At 46.0% G+C, this 24,840-nt stretch overlaps 1 protein-coding gene across 2 annotated transcripts in view; it reads right to left on the reverse strand.

Moving 5' to 3' along the window:
* Positions 1–6,307: 6,307 nt before the first annotated feature.
* ANXA3 (annexin A3) overlaps positions 6,308–24,840 on the reverse strand; it is a 45,986-nt gene continuing 27,453 nt past the window's right edge. For both annotated transcript variants that reach the window (XM_059156371.1, XM_059156416.1), the window contains exons 6-13: positions 23,573–23,663; positions 20,014–20,093; positions 18,292–18,348; positions 17,801–17,894; positions 16,343–16,438; positions 15,124–15,182; positions 13,626–13,748; positions 6,308–6,706 (exon numbers count right to left, since the gene is read on the reverse strand). In XM_059156371.1, coding sequence (XP_059012354.1) covers positions 6,647–6,706; positions 13,626–13,748; positions 15,124–15,182; positions 16,343–16,438; positions 17,801–17,894; positions 18,292–18,348; positions 20,014–20,093; positions 23,573–23,663 — 660 coding nt within the window. In that variant the 3' untranslated portion in view covers positions 6,308–6,646. The remainder of the gene's footprint in view (positions 6,707–13,625; positions 13,749–15,123; positions 15,183–16,342; positions 16,439–17,800; positions 17,895–18,291; positions 18,349–20,013; positions 20,094–23,572; positions 23,664–24,840) is intronic.

The raw sequence follows: 24,840 nt of genomic DNA on the forward strand, positions 1-24,840 counted from the left end.
ACGATTTTAGCACTTCCTTCAGTACGCCCTCATCGATAGGCTGGAGAACGTCCTATGCTCTATCCGCATGTGTCATCTCGCAGCTCCTGAGGAACAGCCCCGATACCTCCTCACTGCAGCGTGAAGCACACCAGTCTCCTGCCTCCAGCAGATCCCGCTCACAGCGTCCAGGACTCTCTCCGGTTTGCTCATTTTCTCCTCTTCCCAGTCCCTGGGGACTAAACTTAGCCTGCACTGAGATGCCTCCCATGCGCTTCCTGAGGCGGGTGACCTGCAGAAGACTTAATCTACATTTCATGTCAACACAGATGGTCTTGGGAATCGTGAGGAACAGAGGATTAAATTAAACGATCCATATGTTCCATTAAGAACTTTTCAGCAGCAATAAGGAGCCCCGGACATAGCAAAAACCCCACAGACAGTACCATGAAGACGTTTCCGAAGAGTTCAGATTTGGCCTAGATATTCTGAAGCAATTAAACTAGGTTTTGCCTTTGGGACACGGAGCCACGGGGTCCACTTTGAACTCGACCTGCCACCTTGTGGAAATTGAAGGCAGCAAGAAACGCGGCCTCTGAATGTCGCATGGTTAGAGTAATATGATCTACACGAACATTTACTGAGGGCTTAGCACATGCTACGATCTGTGCTGAACGCCTTTTTTGTTTGTTTGTTTGTTTTAAGAGTTTATTTATTTACTCAACAGAGAAAGAGAGAGATCACAAGTAGACAGAGAGGCAGGCAGAGAGAGAGGGGAGGAAGCAGGCTCCCAGCTGAACAGAGAGCCTGACGTGGGGCTCGATCCCAGGACCCTGAGATCACGACCTGAGCCAAAGGCAGAGGTTTAACCCACTGAGCCACCCAGGCGCCCCTGCTGAACGCCTTTTAAATGCTTTCTCATTTACGTATCAAGATAACTTTATAAGGTAGGACCTATCCCGACCCCCATTTTAAAGTGAGGAATATGTGGGTTTGCAAAGTGAAGTATCTTCCCGAAAGTCACACATTGGAGAGCATGACCCCAGGGCCCATGCGCTGAACCGTGGCGCTGCTCTCTGCCCTATCCTGCCCTCTCATTCTCCCGTAGGATTACGATCCTTACACAAGCATTGGAGGTCTTTGGCAGGGTCACTTACAACAGCCCTGCATCCGGAGAGGGCCGTGTTCCATCACAATCATCAGAAACATGCACTTAGCACCTACCAGCGGGTCCAACGGATGTGAGGCCAGAAGAATGGGAGCAGAGGGTTGCAGCGGGAGAGCTTTCCCTGGCGCGTCTGGTTATCTGTGTTCCTCTCTCTCTGCGGTGTCTGTCAAGGGATCGTCACCCCGTTCAGGTTCTCACCTTCCTCCTACTCACTTACACACAGAACCAACGGGCCTGGATTCTGAACCTCCGCTTCCCTGCTGCGCAGCCTTGGGCCAGCAACCTAAGCTTCCCGGGCCTCATTTCCCGCCGCTATGAAATGGGGATGCTACGGATACATACAACCACGCTCTGTTGCACGAAGTACTTAAGACAGAGACAGAAGTTACTTAAGACATAAATAAATACATTATTTATAAATGAATGACGAATACATGAGATCCACAGTCTCGAGCACAGTGCTCGGCACATTGTCAGTGCTGATTCAATTCATACAACAGGGACTGACGATCCTAACCTCAGTCCTACAGTCCTTCACCCATGTGAAGAGCATTTAGTACTTCGGAGGACACCCGCAACACTGTTTCCTGTGCTGCGGACACCGACCTGGGGCAACTGGCAGGAAAGGCCCACTGTCCCATGTCACACACCACTGTCATGAAAACAGATTGTGCGCCCACCTTGAATAGGGACGTGGGCTAGGAATCTAGGGATGTCTAACACACGCATTGGTACCCACAATGGTTCAGTGGGTGGCGTTTTCTATGTCAGAGCACACAGTCAATCCCCGGGAAAGGAAAGGTATGAGATAAGAGAAAATACATATAGATTCGTCTCTACTCCGGTCCCTGGCACAGAACTCTTAAAACTCTTGTCATTTCCTAAGTGAGAAGAGCCTCTTCTAATATGTGATCTTTGCTAATGAGGAGGAGACTCTGGGCGGGCTCCGGATGGCTCCTGGATGAGGGCTGTGAGGTCAAACCGTGACTAGAATGTTAAAGTGGTCATCCCTGCCCCCACTCTCTTGAGAGGGGAGAATGGCTAACGAGGGGATGAGTGATGGCCGTGCCTACGTGATAACGCCTCTGACAGTACGTAGTCCCGAGAGCTCCTGGGCTGGTGGACACACGAGGGGCTGGGAGGAGGGCTCACCAGGAGATGACACGGACGTTCCCCGCGCCTTCCCACGGACCTCAACCTTCCCTCCGTCTCGTTCATCTGCATCCTTTTTCCTACACTTTTGTAATAAACCGGTAAATGTAAATAAATAGTTCCCTGGGTTCTGGGGGTCAGTCTAGCAAACTAATCGAACCCAAGGAATCTCTGATCTCTAGCTGGTGGATCAGACGCACAGGTGATCACCTGCACTCATGGTTGACATAGGAGTTGGGGACGGGGGTGCACCTTGTAGGACTGAGCCCTTTGCTCTGAGACCTAATGCTAGATCCAGGCAGATAGCGTCAGGGTGAGTTGAATTGTAGGACATCCAGCTGGTGTTGGAGATTGCTTGTTGGAACCCACCTGTTCCCCCGACATTGGAAATTGGTGATCCGTACCTCTAGAGAGAAAAATCCACATTCTTCCTAGTTTTGTGTTTTTCCTTTTACACACTCGGCCCTTTACTGACTCAAGATGAAGGCTACTCCTGTCGTCAAAGAAGCCAGGGGGGTAGGGAGCCAGGGAAATGTATGCTTCCCTACTTCCTTGAGAGCAACTTTGTGGCCTCCTAGAAGTTATATTTATGACATACACAATGGAATGATACACAGAAGTCAAAATAAATAAAATGGGTGATAGGCAACGACATGGCTATCAGTTAGCAAAATAATATTAAATGAAAAAAGTAAGTCTGAGAGATTACATAAACACAAGACTCACTTAGTAAGGAAAAAAATTAAATGGAAAACTCTATCAAAAGAAAGCAAGGGGACGTGCTCGCTTCGGCAGCACATATACTAGAAAGCAAGGGGACAATCAACATGGGATTTGGAATGGGAGTTCGGTCAAGTAGGGAGGTTCGCGGAGGCTGGGGGGGGGACAGTCATGTGGTTGGCAGTAAGTTGTTGCAAAGTCTCAGTGTTCACGTGGGGGACAGTTTCCAAAGGGCTTACTGCATTATAGACATCGGAAAAGAGAGAGAAGAATGAACGGGAAGGGGATGCCAAAGGGAACAGAGAAAGGAGGAAGGAAGGGAAGAAAAAACAGTGTGTGGGAGAGCGCCAGTGAAGCAAGCCATTTTCCAGAGGAAAAGAGAACAGTTCATATCAAAACCCGAAGAGGGCGGAGAGTACTTCTCCATGACCGTGGAAGATGTGGGCGAGACGTGGAAGATGTGGGCGAGACGTGGAAGATGTGGGCGAGACGTGGAAGATGTGGGCGAGACTAAAATCTGGTATTGCCATTTCAGGAGTTCAGCCTGATGTTCAGTACAGGAGAACCTACAGGCATTTGAACTCATTGCTTCTCCAGAAGTCCCGACACCCTGGCCAGCTTCACAAAATGCTTCTCCCTACGGTGATGGGTAGCTTGGAAAAAGTAATGTGTCCATCAGTAAAATTCCTGAACTTTTTCCAAGCCTGTCTGTACTGTAATGGTACGAGTTTCCTCTCCCGAAGCCCGGGAAGCTGAGAGAGGTATACGCACAAAGGGTTAACTGACTCCCTTAAATTCCCTTCTGGAGCTCAAATGCAGAGAGGAAAAGGAACTTCATTCATCCAATAGAGATTTATTACATGCGTTTTTATGTACCAAGCGCGTTCTAAGAATTAGGCCTAGAGCAGTGAATGCAATGGACAGAAGTCCCTGCCTTCGAACCCCTGACGCAGCAGGGCTGAGAAGAATAGCGACCTCGGGACAGGATATACCCTACGGCCAAATAGTGGAGTTGGCTCTGTGGGTTTAAATCCTGGCTCTTCCGGTGGGCAAATTACTTAATTTCTCTCCGGTTCCATTCCTGTATCTGTGAGTTAGTCGGTGCACTGTCAACTGGCTTCAGGATTAACGGCTTCATACACACTACGCTCTTCCGATGGCGCCTGGTGCGCTGTAAGTACTCAAGGAGGAGCAGCAACGACTTCTTGCTTGGTGAGACACTCACTCCCTAAACCACTGAAGCCAAAATCATGGGGCAAACTGGACACCTGACCGCCTTGATTGCTAGATTCTACAGATTTTAGTTCTCAAGCATGTACGTGGGTTTTTGTTGTTCGTTGCCATTAGCCTAACTTAGGCTGGCCCTTCGTGACGTGATCATAGAACGAACTTGCCAAGGGGGCTCCTGCCTCTAGCTTTCTTCTCCCAGACATTTTTCCCCCCTGGGCAAACATTTGACATCATTTCCCTGATTGAAATCCTCCTGGAAGGGCACTTGGGTGGCTCAGTTGGTTAAGCTTCTGCCTTCGGCTCAGGTCATAATCTCCAAGTCTCAGATCCAGCCCTGCATCAGGCTCCTGCTCTGTGGGAGTCTGTTTCTCCCTCTGCCTGCTGCTCCTCCCCTTCCCACTCCCCTATCCCGCTCGTGCTCTTTCTCAAATAAATGAATAAAAAAACTTAAAAAATTAAAATCTTTAAAAAAAAATGGGAGGCCTGGGTGGCTCAGTCGGTTAAGTGGCTGCCTTCGGCTCATAGGATCGAGTCCCCCATCAGCTCTCTGCTCCCCATCAGTGGGGAGCCTGATTCTCCCTCTGCCTCTGTCTCTGCCTGCTTGTGCTCTCTTTCTCTGACAAATGAATAAAATCTTAAAAAAAAAAGGGGGGGGGGAGAAATCCTCCTGGAATGCTCCTTCTATCCAGGACTCTCCCTTGCTTATAAACTCTTTAGCACGAGACCGTTATGATCCAGCTTCCGGCCACCAGTCACCACACCCCTGCCTTCTCCTCTGAGCTTCCATCACACTGACCTTTGGGTAGAAGCACGCACACGCTGTGCTGGTTCCTAACTCTGTGACTTTGCAAGTGCTCAGAGCTATCTGGAGAGCCTCTCTTCTCTGTCTTACTGGTGGAGTCTGTGACCTCTGATAGGCTGGATTAGAGCCAGCCTCTGCACAGCTTCTCTCTTGCACAATACCATTCCCTGAATGTGCTCGGTATGTCGTGTTGTGATTAAATGCATGTGTCTCTCTCCCCAAATAGATTTTGAGCTCTTTGGCAAAAGCAAATGAGTCTTGGTCTTGGTCTATCCAATACGTCCTAGCACAGAGCTTGGTGCACTGAAGCCTGTTGAGGAACGGTTGCAATGCTGTTGTGATCATTTTGATGTTGCCTGGCAGTCATGAGAACGTGGAAATTGAACACTTGCCCCGTCCAGGCGCAGGGCTAAGTGCTTTGAAGGCGCTACCTTACTTAATCGTTAGAAAGCCCTAGGAGAAAGGTAGGTGCTAGAATTGTCAGCATTTTACAGATGAGAAAGCTTCAGCTGAGCAGACTTTGGTAGTTCCCAGGGTCACAGAACCAGCAAATGGTAGGGCAGGAAGTCAAAACCACATGTGTCAGACTCTAAATCCTAGTGCTTTTCTTTCTCTGTGCATTTTTGGAAACACCAGAACAAGAAATAATTTGTCTGTCCTTCTGAAAGGTCTCGGGATGTTTGCCAGTGGAATGCACTGATTAAAAGCCTGGACTCCTACGTCCCAGTTTCTGTGGCTCACACGTCCATCATTCCTACTCCAGTCCCGACCAGTAACTGCAACGGTTCAGTGCTACCTCATATGTTTCACGTGAGTCAACACACTTCATCTTGGGTCACTGGCGAAGATAACATGAGGGCTTTTTTAAAAATGCAAACTTATTTTAGAGCAAAAGCAACCTTAGAAAATCGATGCTACAAACCCATTCTGGGAAAGTAGAATTTAGCACGAAACGACTCCAGTTCGTGCTTGCCGTTCTGACGGGAAGTGGTTAGACTCATGGCTCAGCAGATGGCTTTGGAGGGCTGAGCTCTTCTCCCGCGATGCCACGCCTGGAGCGTGATCACAGCTAGCGAGAGCAGGCCAGGATCCCACCCCGCCTCATTCTAGTCTTTTCTTAGAGATAAATGCGATTAATAAGGGCATAGATAAAGCAGCAACAGCTTTTATAACAGAAATAAGTTTTAAAATATCATTGATTGCTGGAGACCAGGCACAACACAAATGTTGGCATTTGCTGAAAACAAGCAGACACATTTCCTTTCACAAAGGCAACAACTTTTATTGAGTCTGATTACACAGTTCATGTGTTAGAATTCTACAAAGATTCTCGCTTCCTAAGCAGAAAAATAATTCGTGTTGTATTAGCAGATCATTCACACCATTTAAAAATTTCATGTATGAATCAGTACGGGATGCCGACGTGCTCTGCTGTGATCACTGTTTGCTGTTACTATGGAATGATGGACATGTCGGTTAGGAAAACGCTCTGCTGTGTACACTTGCTTCTACTTTTCATACTCTGAGAAAGGAGTGAGTAGCTGTTGGAAAGGCCCATCGTGGGCACAGCGACCTTCAGAGACGAGCTTCAGGACTCAGTCGTCTCCTCCACAGATCTTTAAGAGTGTGGCTTCATAGTCTCCAGAAGTATCCGACTGTAAGGAACAGGAGAGGACAGATGGAGCATAAATAACGAGGGACCAAAACGGAATCAAATCTCACGGCTCTAGGGAATTCACTGGGGGGAGACTCACGACCCAGTTCATTCAGGAAGACGCACCTGGAGTCCGTCTTCCTTCAGACCTGAGGGGGATTATTTTCCAGCCTCACCTCTTCTTTACAATATGGAATGTTCAAATTCTTCCTCACTCATTGCAATTAAATTTCAATTTGGGTTCAAGAAAATAAGATGGCATCAATGACCTAACACTACATAATATTACTTTCCCAACACAACTTTTCAAACTTTTCAAACACAAATTTTAATAATATTAATATCAAACACTTGCTCTTCTCGGAGTTAACTACTCTAATCTTATAACCCTTATAACTCTACCTGGTAGGTACCCTAAATATGTCCATTTAATGAGAGATGAGAAAAACAGAGTTTAGGAGCCTTGCTCCAAGTCCTTTAGAGAATAAGCAGCAGAGGCAGGATTCAAAGCCAGACAGCCTGATGCCTTCACGCCACGCGACCTCGCCTGACTTAGGAAACTGGAACAGCCTACATTCCCAGAGAGGATTTGTCTCAGTCCCTCTCCCCAAAGCGAGCCAAAACCCAGCGTGGTTCACAACAGACACCACGTGAGATTGAGGCTTCATGTGCAAAGATGCCATATTTGCTGTGCAAAACAGGTAAACGTTTTACATAGCACCAGAGGGAAAACGTGGCTTTTAATCTAGACTGACTAACACCCTCACATTATTCTTATTTTATTCACAGCACCTTAAAGAGCGAGCACTTCTTCTCGCTTAAGTTTCACATCGGGATACGTCCGAGAGTTGGCAGGAACGCAAGGACGCAATGAACAGGGTCGCTGAGAGAAGAGGTTAGGAAGCGTTTCACAATGAGATGCAAAAGGCATTAATATACATTTTCCTGTTCGATACAGATTGCAGTTCTTCCTCTGCTGGGTTTTCGGAGGCTTGCACTGCCATATGTTATAATCTCCGGAACCGCGGATAAACCAACTCTGTGTATTAAAACAGCTCCCGTTAGCCATCTCTGACCAAGCTGCGAACAATTTCTCGTGGTTCTATCCATTAGGCAAGAAAACTCATCCAAGCCGCTCGACAGAGCTCTATCTAAACTCTGATCCGCGGTTGACACCAAAGTCCATCCTTTCTCCTACCGCTACGCCTTTACGCCGTCTAGTAAAATAGCTCTTCTATTTATATGGCGTTTTAGACATTTTATCATCATGAAAAAAGTCAATGTATTTTCAGAACCTTTGAATAGAAATTATGTCTTCCTAATTAGGCTGTATTAATTGCTCTCAAGAAACCGATGTCTCTGCCGGCATAGGTTCAACAGCGCTCCTAGCCGTCCTCTCTTCTCCCAGCCTTGACCTCACCGCTTATCCTCCACGTTGAAGCCATCTGTCAGTCATTTCTTTGCAGTGTTTTTTTAAGTTATTCCTTTTTCCATTCTGACCGTGACAAATCAACTCTAGGCTTGCATCTCTTGTCGCTAGTTTCCTTGGTTCTAGATGCATCTACTGTATTCTACAAGGTGTTCATTCTTCCTGCGTTGTGAATCACGTCCGAGGGCCACCATGTCCATCAGGCCCTTGCTTTGCCAGTAAGTAGAGCTGGCTGTTCCTCCTTCCTCCCCAGCATCCTTTCCTTTGTCTCTTTTGCTCATCTTCAGCTACCCAGTCATCAACTGTGAGTAACGCTTAAATCTCAATTTTTTTTTTTAAAGATTTTATTTATTTATTTGACAGACAGAGATCACAAGTAGGCAGAGAGGCAGGCAGAGAGAGAGGAAGGGAAGCAGGTTCCCTGCTGAGCAGAGAGCCCGATGTGAGGCTCGATCCCAGGACCCTGGGATCATGACCTGAGCTGAAGACAGAGGCTTTAACCCACTGAGCCACCCAGGTGCCCTTAAATCTCAATTTTAAACTTTCTTCTCTTCTCAATCTAGATTTTCTCCAGAGAGGGTTTTCATGCATGTCCAACTACTCTGTAACATTACTGGCTCTGGAAGTATATCTCATGCCACGAACTTCTGACCCGACAATTCTACTGATAGTTTTGAAGACATCTCTAACTCAATGAGTACAAAACCAAACTCAGGAACTTTCTCTCTCACTCTCAAAAAAGAAAAAGAAAACAAAAACGAAAACCCAAAGCCTGACCTTGCAGAGGATGGCACCACTATCTGATCCCAAGTTAGGAACCCAGGAGCCATCCGTGGCCCCTTCTCTTTCTTGTTCCTTACAGCAAGATAGCGCATCAAGTCCTCTAAGTTTTAATTCCTAAATGTCTTTTGAGTCTTTATTCTTTGTTCTCTTTGCATTAGTACTTCGTATTACCCAGTCACAGTCCTTCCAGTATGACTAATAAGATAACTCAGCACCCCCGAATCTCCTTTCTTATGTCCAACTCATTCCCTGTAGTCACAGGGATCTTTTAAAAATGCATTTCTGATCATGACACTACACACTTAAAATGAAAACGTGCCAGTGTTTTTGGGCAAAAGACAAAATCCTTAAACCCTGCCCAAATGGTCCGGGTGATCTGGTCCCGCAGGCCTTACTTTCCATCATGTTCCCTTACCATGAGGTCTTTCCACTGAAATTCCTTTTCCTTCTGTTAGTAAGCTCTACTGACTCTCCGACCCCGCAACCCCGGTCTGTTCTTTTTCGATCTGAATCATAACTTCCTCTTAGAAGCTTTTCCTATAGGTCAGATTCTCTCATCATATGGTCTTACAGCACAATATCTCTTTCCTTTACATTTAACATAGTTGTAATCTTACATTCCTCTGTGATTCCATAAGGGCAGGAAGCTTTTTTTTCCCCCTTTTGCTTGTAACTGTAACTCTGAGCCAGGCACATAATACACATTCAGCAAAATTTTTAACTGAATGAAGGAAACACAAATTCTGGGCTCTCCAAACTCTCTTTTGACTAAATTCATCTCACCACTTGGATAACCCCAAGGCAGACCCCTTAATCCATCAAGAGCCTTACGGCTTCTTTCCACCTTTCCTTACCGTACGCACATCCTAAAGCATTCACTTGAGACCCTGCCGAGCAACATAGCACCTGCCCACAGGAGGCATCCACAAGAGTTTAGTAAATCTGAAAGGCGGGATCAAGACCCATCTGCCCAAGAAACATTCCCTATCTAATCCCAAACTTCTTTACTCTCAATTCATAGGTTAGTGTCCTCCGTACCGTACACAATCTAGTATTTCACTGTGTGCTGTCTCATACTATACTATTTATGCTACCCTCAAATCTCCGCAGAGACTATGAGTTGAGGACGGCCACTGTGTTTTTCCAGTAAAGACCCTGGAGTTGTACCATCTATTAAATAGCGACTTAATTTCTTTGCTCAATGAAAACTACCAAGGAAATGTAATTGCATCCCAATTTTGTATTAATATCTTACTAGTAGATAGTAAGAAATACATTTGTTTTTCACCTGCATTCTCCCTCTCCCTCACCTAGGGAAGGTGTTAGTGAATGGAGAAATGTCCAAAGTACGGGCAGAAGGCAGAGGAAGACAGAACCAAAGGTCAGATGATGTACAAAATGGAACTCTGGTTCCCAAATCATGGAAATTTAAGGATCAAAAAGATCCTATTCATCAGTATTGAAATGTAATGAGATTATTTAATATTTTATACCTAATAATGTGTATTTGTTTGTTTGCTTGTTTTTTTGCAATGTGATTTGTGCTTTTGTTGTTTAAAAATTCTTTTCCCTGCTTCCGGGTCACAAGGGTAATTCTTGCATTTTCTTGGATTAACTTTCTAATTTTATCTTTTATAGTTTGGTTTTCAGTTCATCTCCAGTTTACCAGTGATGTAGTTATCCAGTTTTATTCTTTGCTGTAGAGCCAACCAGGTTTCCCAATACATTTTTACTAAATAATCTGTCCTTCCTCTACTGATTTGTGGTGCCCCCTCTAAACTGTGAGTTTCCAGAAGCAACTGCATTTGTCTTGAGGTCTCCATTCTGTTCCATTGATTCACGCGTCTGTTCTCATTCCAAAATGACACTTAACACGATTAATAACTGCTTTGTATTATGTCAGTTTCTAGTAGAATGAGACCTTTCCCTACCTTTATGCTCTATATTTACGGTCGATTAGTCATGACTCTTCATTCCTCCATATCAATGTTACAGTAACTTAATCAAGTTCCTCAAAGAAACCCAGCTAGAATGTTGACTGAAATTCCATTTGATTCACAGCGACTTGGACGAATAACTGACACCTTTATAATATCCTATCACATCACTCAAGTGCATATCCACTATCTCTCCATTTACTGACATGTGTTACGGCCTTTGTGACAGTCTTAACGTCTTCTCCATAGAGTTATGTAGTCTTGGTCAAGTGAATTCCTGGATAATTTATAGTTTTTCACTTCTATTTTGAATGGTATCTTAATTTTGACAGTGTAAGAGATACTATTGATTTTTACAGGTTGGTCTTTATTGGGCAACACTGCTGAATTTTTATTAGTGATGATAAACTAATTCCTATTGATTTTTCTAGAAAGATGGTTGTATTTACTGAAAATAATGAAAGCTTCAACTCTTCTGTTTCAGTCTTTACACATTTTTTTTTCTTCATTTCCAGTACTGTCTAGGATCTTAGTCCTCTGTAAGATAGTATTAGGTATATTGGTAGTAGTAGTAGTATAGTATTTATTAGTATGTTGGGAGCATTGTTGTTCTGGTCCCTATTTCAAAGGAACTGCATCTAAAGTTTCTCCACTGAGTATAATACGTCTGCGTTTGCTGTAATATGTTGGTATGGAAGCTTTATCAATTTAAGGAGGTTTGCTTCTATTCTTTTTTTAAAAAAAATTTTATTTATTTATTTGACAGAGAGAGATCACAAGTAGGCAGAGAGGCAGGCAGAGAGAGAGAAGAGGAAGCAGGTTCCCTGCTGAGCAGAGAGCCCGATGCGGGGCTCGATCCCAGGACCCTGAGATCATGACCTGAGCTGAAGGCAGAGGCTTAACCCACTGAGCCACCCAGGCGCCCAGGTTTGCTTCTATTCTGAATTTGGTGACTTTTTTTTTTTTAATCATAAATAGGTATTGATCCTTTTCAAAAGCTTTTTCTGCAAAGATTGAAATAATTATATAATTATCTTTTATATGTGTGGAATGTGGTCAAACACATTAATTAATTTTCTGATGCTGAGCCGTCCTTTTATTCCTGGGCTAAACCTCACTTGATTTTGATGTGTTATTTTTTTAATAAACTGATATATTCAGTTAGTATTTTACTCTTTGCTATCTATGTTCATAAATGAAATGAATATGCAATTTTCTTTTTCCTCTGTCTTTGGAATCAAGATTATACTAAATTCATGGAATTAACTAGGCAGGTTTCATTTTTCCTATTTTCTGGTCCAACCTGTGTAGACAGGAATATCTATTCCTTGAGAGTTTGGTGAAGTTCACCTGTGAGTCTATGTGAGCCTGGGATTTGGGTGGGGGGAGAAAGGTCTTTGACTTCCTTTTTCATTTGTTTCACGCTTATTGATCTAGCTCAAGCTCTCTTTTTTTTTGTTGTTCCCAATCCAACCTTAACATTTCATTTTTAAAACATGCACATTAGGTGATAGAAATGAAAAAACCTCATGTAATTTTAAATTACATATTGAATTCTTTAGCAATGGATCTTTCTTTTCTATCAAGATATGCATAGCTTAGATGTGTCCTAATATAAGCCTCAATTAGCCAGCCATCGGGGGAAGGAGAACTAATGGTTAATTGAATTTTCTAATTTGCTGAGGGTGAACTGAAGGCCTTGTGTTTCAACCTTGTTACGGGCAATCTTTATAAAATGTATGATTCTACTTTTCTGCCTTAGTAAGTACAATATGGTTAATGTTATTAAATCTTCCCGTGTTGATTGAAACTATCGTAATGTGTCAGAATCGATTCAACTGCACTGAGCGGGAGCTGATGAAATCCTCGCTAAGCCCTGGGCGCAGTCTGAGGGCTGCCTCTCTGAGTACGTTCCTGATTCCAATGTAAGCATGTATGTTTCCTGCAAAGGTTTAGTGTAAAAACAAAAGCTCTGGCTGAAAGAAAAAAAGGATTTGATTTTGTGAATGAATCTAGTTGATTCAGTGATGTGCAGACAGAGAAGGTTGCTAATGTTTACCGAGATTACAAGTGTACTTACGTCTGCCTCAGCAATCCCACCGACCCACGAGAATTTATCCCTTTGATACACCTGTACCTGATGGAACTTTGTATGCGTATCACAACACTGTTTATAACAGCAAGAAACTGGAAACATCTCTTGACATGGCAGGTGCAAATATATAAATAAAAGAATGATATGTCGCTGTTAAAAGAACGAGAAAGTTCCTGTAAACTGTAAACTGAAATAAGATGTGCCCCAAAGTACAGAACCATCTGTATCCTGCGTAAAACAAGAGGAAATTGGACTCTGCTGAAACTAACATGACATTGTATGTCAACCAGACTTGTGGTAAAAATAGGAAATTTAAAATGTGTATTTTCCTTTCCTTCTCTTGTCATCAAGAAAAGCTGAAATAAATAAAAATACCATAATATCCAAAACAGGTAAATAACTTGCAAGTACAATGCACAAAAGAAGAACAGTTAATGGCCACTAAACCTGAAAAAAAAAATGTTAAGTGTCTATTATGTGCCTGGGATTTTAGAGCTAAAAATAATCACCATCTTTAGGAGACATTTTGTTATCACTATTTTAAACTCAGAAAACACATTTATGCACTGACAGGGAGAGAGAAAACTCAGTCACATATCTCTCCGTTTTAAGGATTATACAAGACGAGCGTGGAGCAAGACAAAATGTATTCTGCTATTTTTAACAGGAGACTTACTTTAATTGCCGAGTACAGGGAATAGCCATAATGCTTCTTAAACTCCGCTCGAATGTCCAAAAGGTCCATTTCTGATCTGGAAACCATGATTCGGTTCAGAGTGAACTCATCGGTTCCAGCACCCTGTGAAGAAACAGGTGTCCACAGGACGAATGTCCCGGGTCACAAGACAACATACAGATCTGTATTTGCGGGAAACAGACACGGCGCACAAAATATTCAGCCACAGGGACTCACTCTTCTTCACTCGCTTGTCATCAAACTTCATCGTTCATAGATTCAAGAAATATTTTTTGAGCGCTTACTCCACGCCACCACCGTGCCAAATGCTGAAACCAGAAGTGAGAGCCAGGCCTTCCGTTCTGTGAAGGTCACACGACGGAATCCAGCCCGTGGGGTACTGAGTCCTATGGGACTGGACGCCAGGAGGGCCGAAAGCAGACCACGGATTAGGAAGGGCCTGCCTGAGAAAGCAGTGTTTGACCTGGGGCCGAAGTAACCCCCCAGAGGAAGAAATCTACTACATGTCAGACCCGGCTCCACGCACTGGGCATAAGGCAGCCGACGGCTCTAATCCTACCGCGGCTGGCACGGAGGCTACGTTGTCAAGGATGGAGGGACCAGAAAGAAAATCAACACGTTGGTTATATAAACAGTCACAAGAACCACGGAGTGGAGTGTGACCGAAAGGAAGCCAGTCCTCCTGTTCAGTCGCGAAAGACCCCTCTCGCCCGGTGACCTGAGAGATGAGAAGGAGCCACCAGAGGTCGACCCGGAGGAGGTCCATCCCCGGCAGAGAGGACAACACACGCAAAGACTGCGCTGTGGGAAGACAGCTGGCTAGTCAAGGACAGAGAGACGGCCCGGGGGGCCGAGGCATAGAGGGCAAGGCTGGGGGCGGGGAACGGGCTAACCCCAGAGAGTCGGGCGAGGCTAGTCACTGAGCGACGGGACACGGGACAGCCCTCGGTGGGGGTGAGGTGGGGGACATGATGTGTTCACTTTGGACATAACTTTGAAGGCACATGGGCACCTCCATAGGAAATGTCCAGTAAAGAGACGGAAGTAAGCATCTTCTAATGTGCCAGGCTCAGGGCCAGGACCTGGAGATAGAAAGAGCTAGAAAAACGCCTGTACTCAGAGACCTCATCATCTAGCAGCAGCAGCAGATGGGGAAGCGCAGGGTTTCTATGGCATGAAAGGCTGCTGACTCAACTCGGCTGATTTTAAGAAAGACGCTGGAGAGGCCACTGGGCTGCATGGGTCAGGCTTGAGGTTTGAGGTTCTACACCAAGTTTTACTGCCTTCATGGACTGTGAAGTAGGGGAGATAATTTAGTCAACTCCTCACTGTACCTGTCCCTAGAATGCTTAGGACATTCACTGTCAGCCTCCGAGACAAAAGAGGACTCCTCCAGGGAGGGAAGGAACAGGACATGCCCTCAGTATGATGCAATACAGTTCAATATTCTCCTGCAGGGAGAAACTCGCAGACCCACCTTTAAAGCCTGATGAAGTCTTTCAGCTAAAAAGGCAGGCGTGTTTCTGGCACAATGAACTGTTACAAAGAGGAAAGGGAAGTTCAGTTCCATTGAATAGAAATTGAGTTAATCTACGGTAATATGCTTTTTAAAAAGACTCTCTGCGTCACCCTCACCGTACTATTCAGCCCCCTCATGACTGCCGGTGTTATTTAGGATGGAGCAGTGAATGCTTCACCTGAATTTCAAAGGCTCGTCACGTTGTGCTCACAGGGAACTTCAGCACAGTCATTATCTTTAGTCAGGGGAAAACGGAATTATCTGCCCAGGAAGCTCCCGCAGCAGCGGCTGGCTCGTCTCCGGATCCCAGAGCAACACCTACGCGTACACTGAGAACTCCCTGGGGTGGACGCTTGCCCCATTCCCAGCGTCTCTGACTGCTGATAAAGAACTTGGGCCCGGAGACTGCAGAGCCCTCCCGGGGGGGGGGGGGAGCGATCGCCTTATATAACAGTGTTTGTGTCCGCCTGTTAATCCATAGCTCTGGGACCAGCTTCGGTCTGCGCTGGACTCTCTGTTCGATACTCCTGGGTAGCTCGGCCAAGACGGGGAGCCCTAGAGTTCTGACCTGGGCTCAGCTTTGGGGGCTACGGAGATCTTCCCCAAATAGCCAAAGAGGGCCAATCACTAAATTTAGTAAATTACTCAATGACTCCATTTTCAAAAAGCCTCAGTAAAAATGACAATAGAAAAGTAATGTTTGGGGGGGGGGGGTGCCTGGGTGGCTCAGTGGGTTAAGCGTCTGCCTTTGGCTCAGGTCATGATTTCGGGGTCCTGGAATTGGGCCCCGCATCCAGCATCCTGCTCTGAGGGAAGCCTGCTTCTCCCTCTCCCACTCCCCCTACTTGTGTTCTCTGTCTCACTGTCTCTCTCTGTCAAGTAAATAAATAAAATCTTAAAAAAACAAAGAGAAATGTAATATTTTCATCTCTCCAAGAATTTACTAATCTAAGCACGGTGACAAAGTTTAAAGGCAAAGTAAAACCCAAAAAGATAACTTCTTCGTGCACCCATTTAACAACATTTGTGGAGCATATCGTGCGCCCTGGGGACTGGGCTAGGAGCTACGGGAGCCTAAGGTTGGATCACTCTGGATTCCTACCAGAAAGGAGTGAAGCTTCATGTTGATTTAAAACAAGTGCGAAGTAACTCAGTTTATATGCACTGAAGAGCTTACCTATAGCCAGAAGCAGGTCTTCAAAATGCCCAGACAGCTCTCCTTTTATGCTGTCCTCAATGTCCTTCTGGCTAATGTTTCTGTATTCGTCAAATGCTAAAAAGCAGCACCATAAAAAAATATTTAAGGCATTCCTGCTGACCATACTTGAATACATTCCAGTTTTTTATTTGATATACAGCAAATCAAGTTAAGCATCAAACTCAAGAACTCCTTCTTTAAACCATCAAAGCCGGAAAATGGAAGTTTTGGTTCTCGTTTTTTTAAAATGATCTACAATAAAACCCAAACCTCACAGGCCATTTCCTTCAATCATCTTTCTCTCTCTTCCCTCTCCCCATCCCCAGGTTGATGGAATTTAAAATAGCTTGAAAGGTTAAATTAAAAACAATTTAATTTAACCCAAAGGTGGGTTACTTGGAAATTCTAGAGCACTTGGGAAACAATAGTGTGGTCCTGGGTCAAGTATGTTTTATCTGCTTATGCAGATTTCTGTCTGCTGAGTAAACCCTTCCCTAGCGCAGCACGGCCGATTCAAGCTTGCCAGACGTAACGTCTCGATCAGTTTTTGTCCAAAAGCAAAACCTAGAGGCCACCCAGGACAGAGGCATACTTTGTAAGCCAAGTCAATTTTTCCCTAAGAAATTCTTAAAAATCTTTGGAGAGAAATTGGGGATTGTTTGGTTTTTACTTTTCAAATAAAGGTACTTATAAAGCAACTATAATATACTATTACTAGTATTTTATAAAATAAGTGACATTTTGTGCCAAGATTAAGAACTCAGAACTAAAGTCTCAGAACTAAAAAGTCACGGGAACAGCCTTGTGCCTCCTCAGTTCCCCATGGACTCCGCACAAGCCTAGTCACGTGCTGTGGGTGCTCTCCACCGTGCCTGGAGGCCACAGCGGGACGCTCACGGCCGATGGAGTTCTGGGCTTCTGGGCGCTCTTGCTTCCAGAAGGTTCGGGAGATACAGGAGGGAGGAGGTGGCTCCTCAGCAGTCTCCCCGACCAGCGGGTCTGACCGAAAGAACGATGCCGCCTTTCCGCCATTGACTGTCACATCCTTATCAACATTTGACGGACACGGCCGTGCCTGTTATTTCTGCAAAGTGGCTCACGAGGGAAGAGATGTGTTGGAAGCCCTGCTTCAGGCTCCTCCACCCCACTGCGCTTACCCCAGAGGGCTCCCCCTGGCCTTCCCCCTGCTGCCCCCTCCCACCTGTTCCCGGTCAGTGGCCGGCCACTGTACTCCGCCTCCAGGAAAGAGAAGAGTTGGCTCAGTTCTCCCTTGGGCTGGAACACAGCTCCCATGTGTGCTCCTGAATTGCTTATATATATGCACATAGAAGAGCCTTTGCAATGTTTAACTTCACTTCCCAGAATTTTGTATATTAAACCTCAAAACATTTGCAAATACAACACAAAGCGAAAAAGGGTTGTCCTGTGAGCACGTACTCAGTTTCAGTTGAGGAAAACTCCTCAAACACAGGATCTCGGTGAATTTGTCTTCATCTGTGCCCCATCGGTTCTCCCCAGCATTATAGAGAATCTATTGGATGGGAAAGAAGACTCAGCACGGCATTACGGACACACTCTCCCTCTCCGTCTCTCTCTCTCTCCTGGCAGGGGTCGGGGGAATGAGAAGAGCGGGCGGTTTCCTGGGTTGTCGAGGTCAGGGACACACCGACGAGCCTCTCACTGTTAGCGGGCTGGGATCTGAGAGTCGGGGAGGCTGGAGCCAGAAGAAGAAGAACCAGCACCGGGGGTAGGGGGTGGGGGGTGGAGGGTGGGGGCTGGGGGCGAGCTAGGGCTGGGCGATGTCCAGCCTTCAGGCTTCTCCTCCAGGTGGGACAGGAGAGGACGGCCTCCGTCGGGGCCACGCGAACGGAAGGGCGGCCGAGGGGGAGAACCGTTACCGGAGATGTCGCCTTCGCTCTACTACTGACCTGGGCGTCTTTCTTGGCCAGCAGCTCGTCCACTTTCAGACTTTCATCTCTTCTGCCCTGCACGGGGAAGATGAAGACGAAGGCAACCCTTTTAAAGCCGGGAGAGTCTAACCCTCGGTATTCTGGTCAGCAGGGCATTTTAGAGGCTTTTCTCCAGGGGCAGCCACGCCGCACAGAGGAGTCAGGCACTCGGCTCCTGTTCTCTCTCTGCTGCTCCCTAGCCCTGGAATTTGTACCAATCACACCATTTTCTGAGCCTTAGTCTCTTCCTCTGAAAACTCAACGATCTTTTTTTTTTTTTTTTTAAAGATTTTATTTTTTTGACAGAGAGAGATCACAAGTAGGCACACACACACACACACAGAGAGAGATTGAGAGAGAGTAGAGAGAAAGAGAGAGAGGAGGAAGCAGGCTCCCCACCGAGCAGAGAGCCCGATGCGGGACTCAATCCCAGAACTCCGAGATCATGACCCGAGCTGAAGGCAGAGGCCCAACCCATTGAGCCACCCAGGTGCCCTGAAAACTCAAAGATCTTAAAGCGATGAAAAGATAAGCCACGGAATGAGAAAAAATATTTGCAAACACATATTTAATGCCGCACTTATATCCAAAATATATAAAAAGCTTCTCATACTCACTTAAAGCAATGAAAACCTAATTAAAAATAGGCAAAAGATCCACACGGATTCAGAAAGTACACGAAAAGATGCTGAATATTAAAAAGATGGGGTCTGCAAGCCCAAATCTGTGAGGCGTTGCGCAAACATATGCTCCCAGAGGTCTCTGAGCAGGACGGCACACCCATTTGCACACATGCACGAGCACACAACAGCCAGAAGGCAGTGAGCAGTATGGCTCCGGGGCACGTGTTTCGAGTCCAAAAAACCGGGATTCCCAGGCTTCTGCTCTGACTATAGCTTTATTTGGACAAGCTACATGCAGCCATAAAAACTTTGCTTTTGGGGCACCTGGGTGGCTCAGTGGGTTAAAGCCTCTGCCTTTGGCTCAGGTTGTGATCCCAGGGTCCTGAGATCGAGTCCCACATTGGGCTCTCTGCTCAGCAGACCCCATCTTTAAAGTTTTCACCATTTGAAGTAACTGCAACCATCACAAGGACACAGTGTTTCCTACGGGACCGCGGCTCACTGGGACAACTACTGTTTCCAGCCCAGGCTGAGGCCAGTGTCGGGATTTTCTCACACATCTGGAGCTGTGTACATTGGCTGAAAGAGGCCAGCGGGATAGGGCTGAGATCACTTCCTCCCTCACACACACCGGTGGTGGTACCTCACACTTGACCTTGCCGCCTGTACTATGAAGTCCTGAACCTCCACAGAAGAGAAAGCCCGGTGTGGCCTCATCTGGTCCTACACTGACCCATGGTTTAGCAACTCTTCCAAAGGGGCAGAGAGAAATTTGCAGCAAATCATTTGTTTGTTTTTATTTGTGCAAGCTTTTTTTTTTTTTTTTTTTAAATCTGGAAACTGATATACCCATCTCTGAAGATAATTTTTCTGTATCAAGCGTCTGACTTAATTTAAATGCCGACAAGAGAAAACTATATTCTTTGGAGTCCAGAAATGAAAATGTAAAATGAACAAATCATTTCACGAGGAAAACTGCAGCCTCCTTGTCTCCGTTTGGTTATTTTTAAACTCCCTAAAAATGATTCTTGAGCATGCAGCTTACCGGGCAGCTAAGCAATAGAAAATAAAAACTTACATCTGCCAAAGTCAACAGAGCTTTCCGGAAATCACCAGAAGTTTCAGAACTAATGTCGTCTCCAAGACTCTTCTTATATTCTGAAACCAAATAAGAATATAGCAGGTCTTGACAAAGTGAAAAAACATTATTACAAAACAGAGAAAAGCTTAAATGTCAACACTGGCAAGGAAGGAATAGGTGAGAAAATAAATCCTGCCTCTTTTTTCTAACTTCCTGGTGCTCTTCTGATAGGGATATTCTCTTCTCGTAACTGTTACATAGTGTGTGTTGTGGCAGATACAGAAGAACAGAAAGAATTGCCATGAAAAAGCCACAGGGTTGGGGGGGAGCAAGGCGCTAGTCGCTAGTTTGTCTTCTGATCACCATTTCATTCTTCCACCATAAGAGAACACGATCCTTGAGCAAGACGTGCAGCCCACAACCTAAAGACAGCATTCTCGGCTTGCCTCTTAGTTTAGTACCGTAGGCACAGCTCCCCGATGAGTTCTTGGTAATGAAATGGAGGGAAACCTATGTGACATCGCTGGGAAATCTCCTTAAGGTGGCCCATGCCTTCCTCCATCCTCCTGCATGGTGTGTAGACTGATGCCTGGAGCCCAGGCAACCACTTTGGGACCATTAGGAGAAGGACTACATCTTAGCGACAGCATGGGCAGAAGCAAGAAGGGGCCTGGGTTCCTGAAGGTGTTGAGGAGTTTCCATACCAGTCCTGGAACTGCCTGTCTCCGACTTCTTCTATGTGTGGGAGAAAGACATTTTTATGTCACCCGAGCCACCGTCTGTTTTATCAAGCCTAACCTTAACTGTGATGTATATGGTAGACTGTATTCTGCGATACCTCTCAAAAGTGAGAAAGCTGCCTAAAAAACAGGTGCTGCAAGCAGAGAAAGACAACTATCATATGATCTCCCTGATATGAGGAAGTGGTGATGCAACATGGGGGCTTAAGTGGGTACGAGAAGAATAAATGAAACAAGATGGGATTGGGAGGGAGACAAACCATAAGTGACTCTTAATCTCACAAAACAAACTGAGGGTTGCTGGGGGGAGGGGGGTTGGGAGAAGGGGGTGGGATTATGGACATTGGGGAGGGTATGTGCTTTGGTGAGTGCTGTGAAGTGTGTAAACCTGGTGATTCACAGACCTGTACCCCTGGGGATAAAAATATATGTTTATAAAAAATAAAAAATTAAAAAACAGAAAAAAAAAAAAAAAACAGGTGCTGTTTCCTGTGACAAACACCGATTGTTGTGTTCACATATTTGGGGGCTGACCAGTGGTGGCTCCTCTTGCAGAGCCTGTGCTGTGCAGCTCTACTGATTTTGTTTTTATTTTGTTTTTTATTTTTAAAAGATTTTATTTATTTATTTGAGAGAGAGAGCATGAGGAGGGGGAGGGTCAGAGGGAGAAGCAGACTCCCTGCCAAGCAGGGAACCTGATGCACGGCTCTGTCCCAGGACTCCAGGATCATGACCTGAGCCGAAGGCAGTCACTTAACCAACTTAGGCATCCAGACCTAAGGCATCCCACGTGGGACCCAGGCATCCCATGTCTACTGATTTTAAAACCATTTTCTGCTCCATCCAAGAGCTGGTGACTCACAGGCAGCTGACGTCACATGACTATTCGACCTCTCCTGCATCCTTCTGGAGAACTCTGTGGTCCTACAAATGTTTCTGCCCTTTTAAATCAACAAGAGATGCTTATAGAGGGGATATGAGATTATCTAATAGCAGGAACTCTGTGGAGATAGGAACTCTTCCAGCATGATTTTAGTGTTTTTTTAACACACCGACATAGAAACTGTGCTCCTTTGGTTCTCAGAGAGGGTTCCAGGCGGCTGGAGCACAGTACAGAATCCAGGCTGGTCTTTGCCCTGGTTCCTGGGAAGCAGCCTCTAAATCCTTCAAATTTCCCCAATAATAGGAATGTCTTTGCTATTTGTGGCAGGTCCCGCAAACCACACCTGAGTTTATGCCAGCATGATGACTCGGAGTGGTGGCTGGTGTCCCCAGAAAGAGCAACCCTGTCATTGGAAGGGTCGGGGCTCTGAGCCACACGGTATCAGCCTGGCCTCAGGGAAGGAGGAGGCTGGAGACGGAGCACAGTCGTGTGGCCGGTGGTGCCGTCAGCCGTGCGAGTGCGACGAGCCTCGATAAAAACGATACCGACGGTCAACGCGTTTTCCTGGCTGGCAACTAAGTGTCGATGCGCTGGAAGGAGACAGCGTGAGGACCAGGAGCTCTGCGTTTGGGACGCTCGCAGACCTCTCTGCTACGCGTCCTCATGTGACTGGTCCTGATTTCTGCTCTTTACAGTGAAACAGTAATTGTCAGTGCGGCTGACCCTTGAACACTGGGGGTGGGAGCTGCACATGCCGCCTATACGTGGGTTTTTTCAATAAATGGGGCACAATTTCTTAAATGTATTTTCTCTTCTTTTTGATTTTCTTAGAAACTTCTTTTTGTTTCTAGCTTAGTTTATTGTGAGAACATAGTATATAACTCATCCAAGATACAAATTCTGTGTCAATCCACTGTTTCTGTTACCAGTAAAGCTTCGACAGCAGGCCATTAGTACTTAAGCTAGCGGAGGGTCAGAAGTTATATATGTATTTTGAGGGGTGAATGGGTCGTTCAGTCAGTTAAGCGGCTACCTTTGGCTCAGGTCACAATCCCAGGGTCCTGGGATCAAGTCCTGCTTTGGGCTTCCTGCCCAGTAGGGAGCCTGCGTCTCCCTCTGCCTGCTGCTCCCCCACTTGTGCTCTCTCTCTGACAAATCAATAAATAAAATCGTTAAAAAAAAAAAAGTTATACACGTATTTTGAACTATACAGAGGGTCAGTGCCCCTAACCCTCCTGTGGTTCATGGGCCAGCTGGGTAGTGTTTTCTTGAGTTCTGTGAGTCGTGCTAGTGAGCTCTTGACCGAGGGAGTGGTGAGAAGCCCCGGCCTCGAAGCTCTTCGGGCAGAAGGGCGCATGGCCTGGGGCTGCTGACCCAGGGCCGCGTCTGCAGGGAGGGCCGCTCGCTGGGGACTGCGCTGTAACCTGCGTCGCCGGCCTACCCTGGGGGGTCAGCGCCGGAATCACACTGCAGGGACTGTCCCCTTTTCCCACAGCGAACAGACTACGAGGACGGGAGCTGATTTCACTGAATGCACGTGCTCAACACATGCTCTCCGCCGCCCGTCTCACGTTCCACGCCCCAAATCACGAGCCAATCTATTAATATAGAATGATTTGAATCTCTGGCAACTATTTTCTGGTGAAAATAGTTGATTCAATGAGGCAGTGGCTGCTGAGAGCAAAATCCACCAGAGCTGAAATGTGTTACGTGGGAAGTGTCGACGGCATGGGGACGCCGCAGTTCTAGCTCAGACCTTGTTCCCAGATTCTCTGAAGAGCCACAGACCTTGGCCCGTTCTGGGGGTATCCTACTTTTTACACCCTGCCCGACCGAAATGCCTTGTGAAGGAGAGCTCGGTGGGTTTCTGGGGAGAGCCGCGGGGGCTCCTCGGTGTGCAGACCGGGGTCACATAAGCAGATCGCACGCGCACCTGTGTAGTAGGCTTGCGAGACCTCCTTCAGCTGCCTGCTCGTTCTGGTGGTGAGGATTTCAATCAGCGCGCACTCACTGGTGCCAGCGCCCTGAGAAGGAAAAGGAAATCTATTTTTAGAATACTTGAAAAGCTTAATGCCATGCATTTCAGGCTTAGTATCTTGTTTTATGCGCACAAAAAGACATTTTTGTAAATCAGCATAAGGTGGTATATTGCTCTAAAGCAGTTTTCTTGTTTTTTCATATATTCTAGTATGAAAATAAGACAGATCATCTAAACTGACATCAAAATGTCCAAGAAAATTTCCCACTCTAGTGTAAAAATCAGCTGAAGAACTGTAGGAAGAAACGGTGTAAGGGAAAAGCCCACATCATTAAAGATCAGAAATGAGTTATCGACCACGTCATTGTGTTCGGAGAGGGCCCTGCGGTTCTCTTGAATGAGTTCATCCTTCTGCTAATGCACTAGGGCAGCAGGTATCATCTTCAACCAGGAAGATTTTTTAAGCCTTAATAATGTAAGTCATGGGCCTAGTTGGTTTGGGGACCAGGTACCCTGAGTCTTGGTTATACTGAGGTCACTCTTGTGCAGTGACTCCAAGAAAGGCCTTTTCCACTAGGACTTGATCAAATAAGGTCAGTGTAGCTTATGAACTAAAGCTGAATTCTGTCCCTTTGGGGCAGAGGTTCCAAGTTGCCCTCAGCATGTCTCCTTTTTAATTAACTAACTGATTAACTTAAAGACAGACTAATTTTTAGATCAGTGTTAGGTTCCCAGCAAAACTGAGCAGACCTCATGTCTTGTACTTCCCTTGCCTTAGTAATAGAACCTCCGATTTCTAACTGAGCACACAGCTACCCAAATAGATACTCTGTTACTCAGCTTCCTGTGGAACTAAGTTTATTCATGTAATAAATTGTGACCCATAGAACACATATCAAGTACCACGTACGGTTTCCGAGAGTCCGTAAGGAGAGGAAATGAACCCTCCTTGGTCTCATGACCGTCTTTTTGCCTGATGGGATAAAGATGTGACGCCTGGGTGCTGAGCCCCATCCCGAGCCAACAAGCGGAACGGACAGGCCGGGGATGGTGAAGCCCCAAGACGGAAGGAACCAGAGTCCCTGACAAGGGCTGTGCTGTGACACCCAGCGCCGCACTACCTGCTTTGGATTTCTTTTGCACAAAAGGGAGATTTTTCTAATCCTTGTTGGTGAATCGAATCCTCATGATGCCACCAGCTAAGCTGTCCCCCATGGGGCGGG

The sequence above is a fragment of the Mustela lutreola genome, chromosome 1 (genome assembly GCF_030435805.1).
Source record: "Mustela lutreola isolate mMusLut2 chromosome 1, mMusLut2.pri, whole genome shotgun sequence".
Taxonomy (NCBI): Eukaryota; Metazoa; Chordata; class Mammalia; order Carnivora; family Mustelidae; genus Mustela; species Mustela lutreola.